At 40.6% G+C, this 13,145-nt stretch overlaps 2 protein-coding genes across 3 annotated transcripts in view; one reads left to right on the top strand and one right to left on the bottom strand.

Annotated features, from left to right (window-relative positions):
* XPO7 (exportin 7) overlaps positions 1–8,256 on the top strand; it is a 99,174-nt gene extending 90,918 nt beyond the window's left edge. The window contains exons 22-28 of the mRNA XM_027865419.1: positions 291–373; positions 1,070–1,284; positions 2,592–2,730; positions 3,654–3,814; positions 4,581–4,679; positions 5,860–5,987; positions 6,601–8,256. Of these exons, the coding sequence (XP_027721220.1) occupies positions 291–373; positions 1,070–1,284; positions 2,592–2,730; positions 3,654–3,814; positions 4,581–4,679; positions 5,860–5,987; positions 6,601–6,694 (919 nt within the window). The 3' untranslated portion in view covers positions 6,695–8,256. The remainder of the gene's footprint in view (positions 1–290; positions 374–1,069; positions 1,285–2,591; positions 2,731–3,653; positions 3,815–4,580; positions 4,680–5,859; positions 5,988–6,600) is intronic.
* Positions 8,257–8,593: 337 nt separating this feature from the next.
* On the bottom strand, positions 8,594–13,139 carry PBDC1 (polysaccharide biosynthesis domain containing 1). Of its 2 annotated transcripts, none has more exons than XM_027865420.1 (6): positions 12,950–13,139; positions 12,785–12,850; positions 11,146–11,205; positions 10,482–10,622; positions 9,249–9,360; positions 8,594–9,005 (listed from the first exon to the last, which is right to left on the bottom strand). In XM_027865420.1, exons 1-6 carry the CDS (start codon positions 12,986–12,988, stop codon positions 8,884–8,886), a joined length of 540 nt encoding a protein of 179 aa, XP_027721221.1. In that variant the 5' UTR covers positions 12,989–13,139; the 3' UTR covers positions 8,594–8,883. The 2 variants fall into 2 exon arrangements, with proteins under 2 accessions (XP_027721221.1, XP_027721222.1); XM_027865421.1 differs by having other exon boundaries at positions 8,958–9,046.
* Between the last annotated feature and the right edge of the window lie 6 nt (positions 13,140–13,145).

The raw sequence follows: 13,145 nt of genomic DNA, 5'->3' as shown, positions 1-13,145 counted from the left end.
ATCCTTCAATATACAAGTAACATACTGTTCCACACCATTGAACTCATTAAATTTTTTCCTGGAGGGGAAGAAGGGGCCTAAAGCCCAGAATCTGTGGCCCGCTGTATATGTGCTGATGCACTCAGGACAATAATCCAGGAAGCCCGATAATAAGCTTTTTCAAAGCACCCAAGACAAGATAGGATAGAGTTTGGAGGGTGGAAGGGTGAGAAGTGGCAGGACTTCTTACAGTCACATTGACCTCTCTAGCACCACACTTGACTCAGTAGTCTACCATATTCTCTGCTCAGGTCCCAACGACTTCAGTTCGATGTCTCCTCCCCAAATGGTATCTTACTCTTCCGGGAAACCAGCAAAATGATAACTACATATGGTAGGTACAGTGGAGCAACTTTACCTCCTGAGCAGGATTATAGTTTTACTATAGAATGGCAGGCAGAAAATAGAAGCTTCAGAGCTCCTCCCCTGACTAAGAGCTATGCTGACATTTCCAGGGATTTATCAAATATTTCTGAAGTGCTTGATGTGCAAGGCATTCTAGATGATACAGATGAATAGGACTGGCCTTAAGGAACTTTCTTATGTAATGCCTTTTTTGTTGGCAAAGGCAACAAATGGGCATAGAAGAATTGTCCAGCATTCTGAGTAAGAAAAAAAAAGGTACAGAGTGGCTTAGCAGTTTTTTAGGGGAGAAGTAATACCCACTAGTGTTGGGTTCCTAATGATTGGAAGAATACCAAGAACAGAAGGGTATAGTGGACTTGCAAAGATATCCAAACAAGAACCCTCCCTCATTCACAGTAGTGAGTTTAATATCTATGTGGCTAGAAACTGATTTCCTTTCGATATGTAGTCAGTAGTTAGACCAAGAATAGAGAAATGTACTATCCAGTCAGAGAAAAAAGAGAACCTTGCTTACTTAACTCTGCAATATATCCTTAGCTTAACCATTATTATCAGATCCAGCCAATTTGCATTTTGAATAAAGATATTCAGGCTTTGTTAAAGTTTTTCTCTTGGTTTTCATGACTTTATTTGGAGCATATGTTGTATGTGTTCGTGCATTCAGGAAATCGCATCCTGACACTAGGAGAAGTCCCAAAGGATCAGGTGTATGCGCTGAAGCTCAAGGGCATCTCCATCTGCTTTTCCATGTTAAAAGCTGCACTCAGTGGAAGCTATGTCAACTTTGGGGTCTTCCGTCTCTATGGAGATGATGCTTTGGACAATGCATTACAGACCTTCATCAAGCTGCTCCTCTCTATCCCACATAGTGACCTCCTGGTAAGGCCTGAATTATACTGGTAGGGTCTAGGCCTTCGCTTTCTTTCAACCTTTCTCCACCTAGAGTAGGATTTAACTGTTTTCATTTTTATTCATATAAGTTAACTATGCTTTGTGTTCTTTATACCTCAGTTAAGTATCAGTAAATTTTCCTCACCCCAGAACCATGTCTTGTTCATATATAGTGTACTCATGTTACTCTTAATTCTCATTTCTTACAGTCCAGTTCTAGTCTATAACATTCAGTACCACAGTTTGTTCAGTTATTCCCCAGTCATTGGAAACCCATTTTATTTCCAGTTTTTTTCTACTACAAAGAATGCCACTATAAATATTTTGGTACACTGGGTACCTGTCATTTACATTCTTGGGGAATATGCCCAGTAGATCCCCTGGACCTAAGAATATGAGCAGTGTAGTAATTTTTTAAACATAATTCAGAATGATTTTTAGACGGTGGAATTAATAACTCCACCAACAGTATTTTAGGTTACTCATCTTTGCAGTGCCCTTCTAATGGTAGCTATTTCTGTCTTTTATTGCCTTTGCAATTTTTAATGGATGTGAGATGAGACCTAAGTTTGAAGTTTTTTTTATTCACAATTCTCTAATTATTAATGATTTGAAGGGTTTTTTTTTTTCGTAAAGCTATTAATAAATTGCATTTCTTCCTTTGAAATCTGTTCATAGCCTTTACACTCTTGTCTTTTAGGAAGTAGCTCTTAATCTTGTATAGCTGTATCATTTCCCTATATATCTTAGACTACATTGGGCTTTATCAGAGGTATTTGATGCAAAAATGTTTTCCTATTTGGCAGCTTCCTATATAATAAAACATTTATATTTTGTGATTATTTCTCCTTCCTTTGGTTAATGACTTTTCCCTCTAACTACAGTTGCATTCTCCTAATATTTTTTAATGACTTAAACCATTTAGGGCATTTAATGATTATTTGTTTGATTGATGTATTGTGGTATGTGTTGTTAAATACTTATCTATACCTATTTTTTTTTCTGCCATATTATTATGGGAGAACTATGATTACCAAAACCAAGTAGTTTTGGATGATTGATGCTTTGTAATACAGTTTTAAAATAGCTAATGCTAGTCACACCTTTGTTCCAGTATGTTAACTTTCAGGTGTTTATATGTGTTTTGTAGTTATTTTAAATTGTATTTTTTCTTTCTGACTTTTTATCCTGAAGCTTGTTTTAGTACAGAAGAATTGATGATTCTTGTATTCTGCAACTTTACTGAAGTTGTTCATTGTCCTCAGTTGACTTTTATCTTATCTTTTTGCCTACAGGATTACCCCAAGCTCAGTCAGTCATATTATTCATTACTGGAAGTCCTCACCCAGGACCATATGAACTTTATTGCCAGCCTGGAACCCCATGTTATCATGTATATTCTTTCTTCCATTTCTGAAGGACTCACTGCACTAGGTAACTACTTGGGGTCTCTCAACAAGAGTACAAATGTTCTTCATTCAAAGCCCACTTTGTATGGTGATAGAATGAAGCAGTTAGTAACTCCACTTGGAAGACCATTGTAACACTTAAACTTCTGAAGTACAAGGTTCCATGGAGATGGAATAAAGAACTGAATGTTTGAAGGATTAATCCTATTGCATTCTTGTTCTCTATAGATAGATGGATATATCCACCAAAGCAGAAAATGCTAGTATAATAACAGTACTTTGGATACAAAAACTATCTAAAGAGAGTAGTTAAGTGTTTTCCTTGGCCCTCAACCAATTTTTGTATAATGTTGGGAACTCGGTAGCATCATAGAGAAGAAGGAACTGATTCTCAACCAGTGACCCCTTGACTGACTAATTGAGCTGTGTTATATCTTCCCCTTCTATAAAATGGATAAAATAGCCTGTCCTTTCTCTGCTATAGGTGATTTTAGGTTATCTATATGAACACCAAGGTAAACATGTGGCAGTATTATTACTAGGTAAATTTATATAGGAAATCCACTACTTTAAATCTACTTTGTAATAGTTTTTCATTTCCACAAAGCACTTGGTCTAAAACTACACTCTTAACAAATCAGAGGGATACATCTAGGATTGGTGACTTAACTAGACTGGAGTAGTAATATACCCATATTTCATTGATTATTTAAGAATTCTGTGCAATTCCATACCTTCTTTGACTCAACTTTAGGAACTGTGCCCTGTTATATGGGAACAAGAGGCGAAACAGGGGAACCTATTGTCCTGGTAGAAACAACTATGGTTCCTAATCTTGCTATAAATCGGTACCTGCTATCAGGTATTAAGCCTAAGTAACCCCTTTGCCCAAGGATTTGAGTCAGTAGCATCTTAACTCCATTTCCTCTCCTCTCTTGGCCCTCCCAGACACCATGGTATGCACAGGCTGCTGCTCCTGCCTGGACCACATTGTGACATACCTCTTCAAACAGCTATCACGTAGCACTAAGAAGAGAACAACACCTCTGACCCAGGAAAGTGACCGTTTCCTGCATATTATGCAGCAGCATCCAGAGATGATCCAACAGGTAAGCAACTTGAAGGTGAAGCCAGGGAATTGAATTCTGTCAGGACAGCTACTTCTGGGAAGGTTCACACATAATATTTGACACATCTCTAACACCCCAGTTGTGAAGATAATGCCATTTTAGCAAAATAATTGTCATGTATGGATAGGGTCACAGTTCCTGATATACAAGTCTACCTTCTATGCCCCAGTTCATCCTGTCCTTTTACAAAGATGACTCTTCTCCCTCTCTTTCCCACCCCACCCCCCATTAGCCTGGGGTAGGACATAGGTATAAAGTTTAAAGAATAGTGGAAATAAACTAACCCTGATCCATCCAGTTTGATCTAGTCTCTTTTGTGGTCTACATACATATTTTCAAGATGGTTAGTCAGGGTTAAGGATACATGTGGTCGATGTTAAGGTAGTATGAGAATAACTGGCTCACGTAGAACAAATTCAATACTTTGGCCTTGTAATCATGATATTCTAACCAACTTAACTAACTTCTCTTCCATTGGCAGAGACAATTGATGCCTTCAAAAATGTTACAATTAAGATGAAATGAAATTGTTTTTCAGAGACACGTATTAGAAATAAGGACATTTAAAGCTTGGTAACACCACCAAACCCCACCTACCAAAATTAAATCCATGGAAACCAGAAAAGTTCCATTTGCCTTTACCATGTTAAACCGTCCAACAACTTGTAGCCAGGATACTATATAGCTCCTGAATAGGCTCACAGGCTGCTCTCTTTATCAAATTCTTGGTTCTCGTTACTTCCAGATGCTCTCAACAGTGCTGAATATTATCATTTTTGAGGACTGTCGGAACCAGTGGTCCATGTCCCGACCTCTGCTTGGTTTGATATTACTTAATGAAAAGGTAAGAAAGGCACCATGGTTTTAGAATTGTCTATGAGAAACTGCCATACAGAAACTACCCAAAATGCAAAGAGAGAAACACAGAGACAGGGACCCTTTCTGGATTACTGCCTGCCTGATTCCTGCCGCCAGAACACTGCCAGGCTGATCTTTTGCACAAATCTGCTATTACTAATGCGTTTAAAGCCTTCAGTTGGCTTGTTGCCTACCAAATAAAAGTCTGAATTCCAGCAAGTTCTCATATACCTGGCACTCTTAACTCAACTGTGCTCATATTTTTTCCTATGCCTGGAATGGTTCCCTCCTCTATTTCCATCTCTTGAAATGCTACAAATTGTATGATAAGGGCATGATCCAAATCATAGAACTAAACCAAAGGTGCTTAACCTTTTTTGTGGTATGGACCCATCTGGCAGTCTGTGTGAATGTTTTTAAATACATAAAATTAGAAAGAACCCAATTATATTCAAATAAAGATTTGTATTATTTTTTTTTCCCCGTGCAAATTCAGAGACTGCCTGAAGTCTTTCCATGAGCCCCAAGTTGGTTACCCAGATCTAAATCAACTTCCTAATTTACAAAGGATGCCTGAAGCACTACTAGCAGAGGTAGACTGGGAACCTAGCCTTTCAAAATTGAAAGCTTTCTTTCTACTGCTATTTAGAAGATATGAATACTAAGGTGCCTATCAGGCCTTAGGGGAAAAATACTTAAAAACTGTTGGACACAGCAGCCTCAGGGAAGAAAGAGTTGGACCTATTTAACTATTTCAAATTATCCTATATGTAGTTTGTACATGTTTACCTCTCCCATTAGATTGTGAGCTCCTCAAAGGCAGGGACTATCTTTTGCCTTTCTTTGTATCCCCAGTATTTAGCACAATGCCTAGCACATAGTAGGCTCTTAATAAATGTTTACTGACTACACTCAGAACTTAAATGTTTCCTTTCATACCCTTACCATGTTTTAGTTTGTTTTACAGCTTTAGACTGTCAACTCCAAAAGACCTTATCTTTATTTTTGTGTGTTTTTATTTTTGCATGTAGCAGTGTTTTGTACATACTACTTTTTTGTAACAGTTATATAAGGAATGAGAAATTAGTTATGGCACACAGGTGAAGCCTAAACCATCCTTTCTCTTTCCCTTGTCTTCTGTCTTACCCTTCTTACCCACCTAACAGTATTTCTCAGATTTAAGAAACAGTATAGTGAACAGCCAGCCCCCTGAAAAACAGCAGGCAATGCACCTGTGTTTCGAGAACCTGATGGAAGGCATTGAACGAAATCTTCTGACAAAAAACAGAGATAGGTGAGTATACACTGATGACATTTTCTAATTTGGCAACACATTTACAGGATTTACTTCCCTTATAACAGCCTTTCCCTACTCAGAAAATGTTAAAGTGATGCTTTTTGGTGCTGGTATTATAGATAGCATTACTTTCCCCAGGTCTAAATCTCAACTAACCCCTTTTCCTTATCTTGAATGCTGGGTAACAACCCTGTCTGTCTAATGGAAGCACCATAATATTGTAGAAATATCTCTGGAAACTGAGGCATGTGTGCTTCTCTCAGTTGTTAAACCTCTGTGTGACCTTAAGTTTTTATAAGCTAGTTTCCTTAGTAAAATGAGAATGTTGGGGAACTCCCAAAGTCCCTTTGAGCTGCAGGATTTTGAGTTCTAACTAAAGTGTCTTATTTATTTTACCCAGCTTCACCTGCAAATTTTCTTTATTCTGGACTTGAGACTTAACTAGAACCCTAATTAACCTTGCCACAGAGCCTTCAAAGAGGGGAAATGTCAAATGGTCTGATGTCAGTTCTCATGTTTAGAAATAGGCATTTCTTCACTGAAAGAGGGGGGAAACATTCTTAAGAGAGACTCTTCTTCCTCCTATAACCCATGCAATTTTCCTCTGCAGGTTCACCCAGAACTTGTCAGCATTTCGTCGGGAAGTCAATGACTCCATGAAAAATTCCACCTATGGCGTGAATAGCAATGACATGATGAGCTGACACCTTACCAGATTCCACCTGTACAGAGCAGTGTCCCTTTGGTCTGGCCCAGAGGGTTGAACAATTCTGAGGGGGAGAGGGTATTGCTGACCCTTGCTCCTCCCTCTGGGGGGGGAATTACAAAGGTCAGTTTGACAGTTTTCCCAGGGAAGAGGGGTGTGAGCCTGTGCTCACTGGGGGGCAGGGCACTGCTTGGTTCCTGGGAGGTGGGGTGGGGTTGGGGGAAGTGGGGATAGTGAGCAGGAAGGTATGAGAATCCGGCCCCCTCTTCCTGGTGGAGGGGAAGAACCCCAGCGTCCTGACACAACCTGCCTTGTATAAACATGTACATTTTTTCATAACATTTTGAACAAGGTTTATATTGACTCAAGTTTAAAAAAAAAAAAAGTGTGATTGAAAAATTTTTACAGAGTCTAGTGCACCAATGCTGAAGTGAGGGGTTGTGTATGCGAGTGACGAAAATGTGTATTCTGGTGGCCTAAAGCTTTACTGGATGAGGGTGTGTGAAAGTGCAGAGATATATTTAGTGACAAGTGTAGAGAGAGGCAAAAAAAGTAATTCCAAATGTATATTTTTTCTTATTGTCCGTCCCTTTACTTCTCCCTGAAATTACCACTTCCTGTTACTGTCTTAACCCTTGTTATTAGGAACTCTAAGCCATGTCCAACCAAGCACCATCCCTCCTTGAGCCCTCCGGCCATTGACAGATACTCCAGCTAAAGTGTTTGATCTTGTTCCCTTCTCCCATTTCCCCAGACAGAGGCCTCTTGCTCTAAGGCAGTGTGATTTTTAACCATATGTTAAATGATTTCTTGGGTGTCTTAGGTGTGGAGACACAGGAGCTGAAATTAAAAGCTTATTGCCCTGGGGCTGAACAGCTCTGAACATGGCTACTTCCGGCCAAGTTCGTATGGCCAATAACTTTTAGTCTTCCCCAGCCCTTGAGGCAGAGTGTGTGTGTGTGTGTGTGTGTGTGTGTGTGTGTAGATGAGTGTGTATGGATGTGTGTGTGTGGATATTTATATATATCTATATATACCCTGCACTCATGAATGTATGAGCTGGAGAAAGTTACCACAAAGGAGGGGGTTCTTAATAACAAGGTCTGCCTAGCATGAAATATTTAACATCCTTCTCCTTCTGCCCCTTTTAAAGAAAGAATACATTTTTCCCTTTAAAAAAAAAACCCCACCATAGTAAACGTTTTTAATATTAAAAACAAAAAATTACCTACTGAGTAATAGAGAAAGCTGTTTGCCTTTTACCTTTCCCACAATTGTTGCTGCTAGTTGTGTGCATCTCTAGTTCAGCTCTTGCCCAAGGGATACATCAATTAGGTTTTATTTTCATTTTTCTTCCCTTGCCCACCCCACCCAACCCTGTTTAGTTTTTTTGTTTCTTTTTTGTTTGTGGTTTTTTTTTTTGTTTTTTGTTCTTTCCTCTGGCGATTGTGTGTTGGGTCCTTTCTTGCGTGGTCAGATTGACGGTTGACTTGTAAGGGTGTTTGCTACATACAGTGTAAGCATTGTGACCGCCAATAAACTTCAATGGTTTCTACTGAATTTATTCTCATCCATTGTTGAAGTGTTCTAGTCATGGCATGGATATTAAAGCACATAATGATTGATATAATGCCATAGCTGGCAGGTTACCATTGTAACCAAACCTGCTTTTAGACATTACAGGAAATAGTATAAACTGTTAACCCAGAAATGTACAAGAGATATAGCAAAGATATGTTATATAGTTGCCCTAGACTTAGAACAATTTAAAGAGCACATATATTTCAAGAACTATTTACTTCTGAGAACACTGAAAAAGAACCAGGAAGGGTAAAATATAAAGAATATCCTTTTTATAAAAGTTCCCATATAAAGTTCACGAACACACCCAACAATGTCTTGTATTTTTGTATATTTTCTTTTCTTAAGGTATGGCCTATATCCCTACTAGTCACAAGATCAAAAAAAAATTTTTTTTTTAATTGAGTGATTGCTCCTTGAAGAGTTGTGAACACTGCCTCTTTTGTAAACCCTGAGAAGAGTTTGTGTGACACCTTCAATGGTCCAATCAGGAAACAACACAGAGCAGATGCCAAATAATGATGCCTCTTTAATCCACAAAAGTTCTTGAAAGTTCTCTTGGATATCAGATTCAGTGATCTGAATGACTGGTAGCTCCTGCAATCTTTACCTGGACAGAGTGCTGTCTTTCTTTGCTGCACCATTTTGCTGAGCAATGTTGTAAACAGCTCTGTTATAACCTTCCCGGTTCCTAGCTATCTCAATAGCAAAAAACTGTATCCTGGTGGCTGGAAAGCAAGGAGAATTAAATTTCAGACGTCCTTTTCTTCTGAAAGAGAATAAGAAAACTTTCTCCCTCAACCAAAGGTTTCACCCACAATAAAACTGCAAAGGCCTACAGGATAAGGAGTTTTATATCCTAGTAGAAATCCTGATAATAAAATGCATGATATACAAATGGTAATTTCTCAAATAAGATCAAGATTCTGTCTACTGAAAAAATGTCTGTACTAAAGCACCACCGTACTCACCAAAGATAGTGTTTTCTTCACTATACCCTTGAGTACAGTCCAGCCTCAGCAGTGTACCATAATTGAAGTCTTCAACAATACCACTGAACTTCATGCAAAATGGTCTCCACTTCTGTGGAAGCAAAACCCAGACCAGGAAAATCATAAATACCCATCTACTATGGCCCTACACAGACCAAATCTCTAATGGGGAACAAGCTTACACTAAGATTGCAATTATTGTTCACTGGCAGGACAGAAATTTAAGAATACCTAAGAGGACCAAGCTGTGTTCTTATCCATATGGCTAAGAAAACAGACATATCAATTCTATCAAGTGATGCACCTCACATTAAAGTTAAAAGAGAATAGAGGGGGGCAGCTAGGTGGCACAGTGGACAGAACACAGGAATGGCCTGAAGTCAGGAGGACCTGAGTTCAAATCCAGCCTCAGACCAAACACTTGACACTTATTAGCTGTGTGACGCTGGGCAAGTCACTTAACCCCAACTGCCCAGAAAAAAGAAAGAATAGAGCTGGGCATGATAGTGCACACAGGGAACACTTGCTCCTGGGGAAAGGTAAGGCTGGTGGAATTGCTGGAGTCTGGCATTTCTGAGTTGCCGAGCAGATCAGATGTCTGCACTAAGTCAGGCACCAATATGGTGAATCCAGGGAGCAGACTGCCTAAAGAGGGGCAAACTAGCCCAGTGCAGCAAGGTAAAGTTTCCATGTGGAAACAGTGGGACTAGATCCATGAACACCACTGCACTTTCAGCCTGAGACAAGGATTGTGACTCAGCTTCAAAAAAAGAAAAGGTGGGCATTAGACCCTCAGTCTGTATTAAACAGTGCTCTAATCATCGATTATGTAATAATTATGGTTAACACCAATAATTATTGAAGTGGGAAAAAGTCAACTAAAGTAACTGAAATTACAGGTTAAATTTTAGAAGTGCAGCCAGTTTCTAACAATCTACAGTCATGGGATAACATACATCCAAGGGAACTAAAATGCTTCATTTTAACCTTTTCTTTAAATATTTTGTTTCTGGAGTAAGCTATTTACCCCAGAGATGCCAATAACAAGTGAAATAGCCAGAAGGTGAGAGACTCACATGATCCGTGAACCAGAGAAGCAGCCTCTAAATACCTGTAGCCATTCACTCTAACATTTTATTTTTCTCTCAATTCCATAGTAAGATAAATCCATTAACCACAATTTTAATTCAGTCCTTTTAAGATCCTCCTTACTTCTTTAGCTGGTTCTGATTTGAGCTCTTCTGGGTCCAACACGTCTATCTTGAGCTTCCCAAAGTTCTCCCGGAACTCTGAATAGATCTGGTCATCCACTTTAGTGAGTCTTAGGAACAGGGGGTCAACTGAAGAAATCAACTGCCAGATAACAGGGAAGGAAACATCTCAAACATAAGTCTTAACTCCTAGGCATGATGATGGCATTATTATAAAGGACACTACAATCCCCTTGACCCAGCTCTACTCTATTTCTACTGAGAGATCTTAGATCTGGAGTGGAAAGAGACATTTAGTCCAAGCCTTTCATTTTACAGAAGAGGAAACAAAGTGATTTGCTCAAGGTCCTAAAAGTAGCAAGTGGCAGAACTAGAATTTGGACTCAAGTCCTTTCTTCCTAAATCTAGCACTTAATTCTACTGCACTGGTGTCTCCGAGGAATTAGACAACTTTGTTAGTCACCCAGCCCGAGAAAGAATGAGAGAAATAAATACAACAGTTCTTTTCCTCTGCTAAAGCCAAGTTCTCCTTAATCTTTTATCTGCTCTTTAAACCCTAGGATGAATACCACCCCAACCTCCCAAAAGGCAGGTACTATAAAATGTTTAGCACCATGAAGGGTCTCCTTAATTCAATTTGAAAAGCTGAAATGAAAAAGACTCACATTGTAATAAACCTCAGCATGCTGCATAGCCTTCATGGCCCAAACCATCTCAATGTTAGGCTGCAATACAACAAAGAAGGACAAGTTATCTTTCGGTGCTGCTGCTAGCTTGGCACAAAAGAGCAAGCAGCCTGAACTGAAGGAACACGAGGAAAAAGAGGCCCTGCTCTATTCTGAGCAAAAAAAACCTGACAATTAACTGCTATCCAGGATACACTTGAGGACACAGGTGACAACAACCAAGCTGCTCTCTCTAGATGCCACAGTTGTCAGAAGTTAACAACTAGGCTAGATGGATCAAGAGTCTCACCCATTACATTGCTATAACATGGAAGAGTACTGATGGGGACAGCCATGTATATCCAGGTCTTAAGAATGAAAGACAGTACTGGAATGGAATCAGGTCAACTATTTGCTTAATTCCTTAGCTCTTAAGATTGATTTGCTTGTGCCTTGGTTCTTCAACTGTAAAATGAAGTTAATCTGTGCTTCTGTAATTATAGGATTATTATCAAACACAACATACAGTACAAAGGACATGTTTTAGATATTTTAAATGGAGGATGAACTGGAGTAAGGAAAGACTTGAGGCAAGAGACCACTGAGGAGGCTATTAGAATAATCCAAGCCACAGGTGCTGGTGGCCTAAACCTTGAAGGGTGGCTACCTGAGTGAAGAGAACGGGTCAGATGTGAGGATGCTTTGAAAATAGAAACATGAAGATTTGGCAGCTGATTAGAGAGGAGGGATAAGTTCCAACTTTGATGATCGAGAAGATGGTGGTACCCCCAACAAATAAGGGAATCTAAAAGAAGGAAAACATACTAAATTTGAGATGCCTATGGAATATCCAGTTTGAAATGTTCCAAGGTTACATGGAAGGCAGTTCTGAATCTGAAAAGTGCCTCAGAGGCCAGCTAATACAACATCTTCATTTTACAGTTGAGGAAACTGAGGTCTAGGAAGGTTATAACTTGCCTAAGGTCACACATATAGCAAGTGTCAAAAGTGAGACTTCGGCCCAGATCTTCTGACTCCATAATCAATGCTCTATTTCTCTGTATCATGGTGCCTCTCCATAATAGGATCTAAAGCAAATGTTCTTAAACTTTTTTAATGCCATAGACCACCTTGGCACTCTGGTGAGGCCAAATGACCCCTTTTCAAAATATCAGAAACATGTAGGATTACAATGGAAACCAAACATATTAAGTAGTTACCAAAAATAATGTTTTTGAAATCTGTTCATGGGCCCCACAGTTTACGGATTGGGGTAAAAAGGCATGTTTGCTGGTAGCTGGAAAGAAACTGGTAGAGAAGGAGAAACTGAAAGGGGGGAGGGGATCGGGGTGCACGTGGACAGCTCAGCCTTGGCAAGGATTTGTCATCAGAACCAGTATTAAGGGAAGGGACGGTAGAGAAGGCCGTCAAGGGGTAGTGAGAAAAAGAGGAGACGGCATTGAAAGCAAAAGGCCCCCCTGCGTCGGATGCCCCCGGGGGCTTAACGAGCGCTCCAGGAACGTGCCCTCGGCTGCTTCGCTTAGAAGCTAAAGGCAGGGGTCGGGGACGTCGAGCTGGCGAGGCGCGGGGCAAGCAAGGGGCCTGGCACGGGGCGCTCGGGGGTCTGGCCTGTACTCACATCGTTGCCATAGGCCTCGGCCGGCAGGGAGAGAGCCTGAGCCGCCGACAGCAGCTCCCCGGGGCCCTGCAAAGAGAACAGCGGGGAGAGAGCACGATCAAAACCCGGCCCAGTCCCGTCCCACCCCACCGACCCTGGGACCCACTCAGGGGGAACCGCACTCACCAGCGCATCGAGGCAGCTACCCCCACTCCCGGCCGCCATCGCCGCCGAGTAAACGTGTCCCTCCCCCTGAGCCTCCTTCGCAAGCCCCCGGTTCCGGGCAGCTACCGGAAGTAGATCCCCGCCGGCGAAGGAGAAGTGTGGAAAGGGTAGGGAAAATGTGTTGGGCTGTCAGTGCGCCTGCGTCTGCGCACGCGCC

This window comes from Vombatus ursinus, unplaced genomic scaffold (genome assembly GCF_900497805.2).
Source record: "Vombatus ursinus unplaced genomic scaffold, bare-nosed wombat genome assembly UNPS02014778.1, whole genome shotgun sequence".
Classification (NCBI taxonomy): Eukaryota; Metazoa; Chordata; class Mammalia; order Diprotodontia; family Vombatidae; genus Vombatus; species Vombatus ursinus.
This window is presented reverse-complemented; position numbering and strand designations above follow the sequence as displayed.

What these genes read in the sequence shown, in the direction of transcription:
- PBDC1 (XM_027865420.1), bottom strand. Translation starts at nt 12,988, where the DNA reads ATGGCGGCCGGGAGTGGGGGTAGCTGCCTCGATGCGCTG. An exon ending in AATCAGAACCAGCTAAAGAA is followed by an intron (nt 9,361 to 10,481) that starts GTAAGGAGGATC and finishes TTGCTTCCACAG; the next exon opens with AAGTGGAGACCATTTTGCAT. An exon ending in TGAAGAAAACACTATCTTTG is followed by an intron (nt 9,006 to 9,248) that starts GTGAGTACGGTG and finishes CTTGCTTTCCAG; the next exon opens with CCACCAGGATACAGTTTTTT.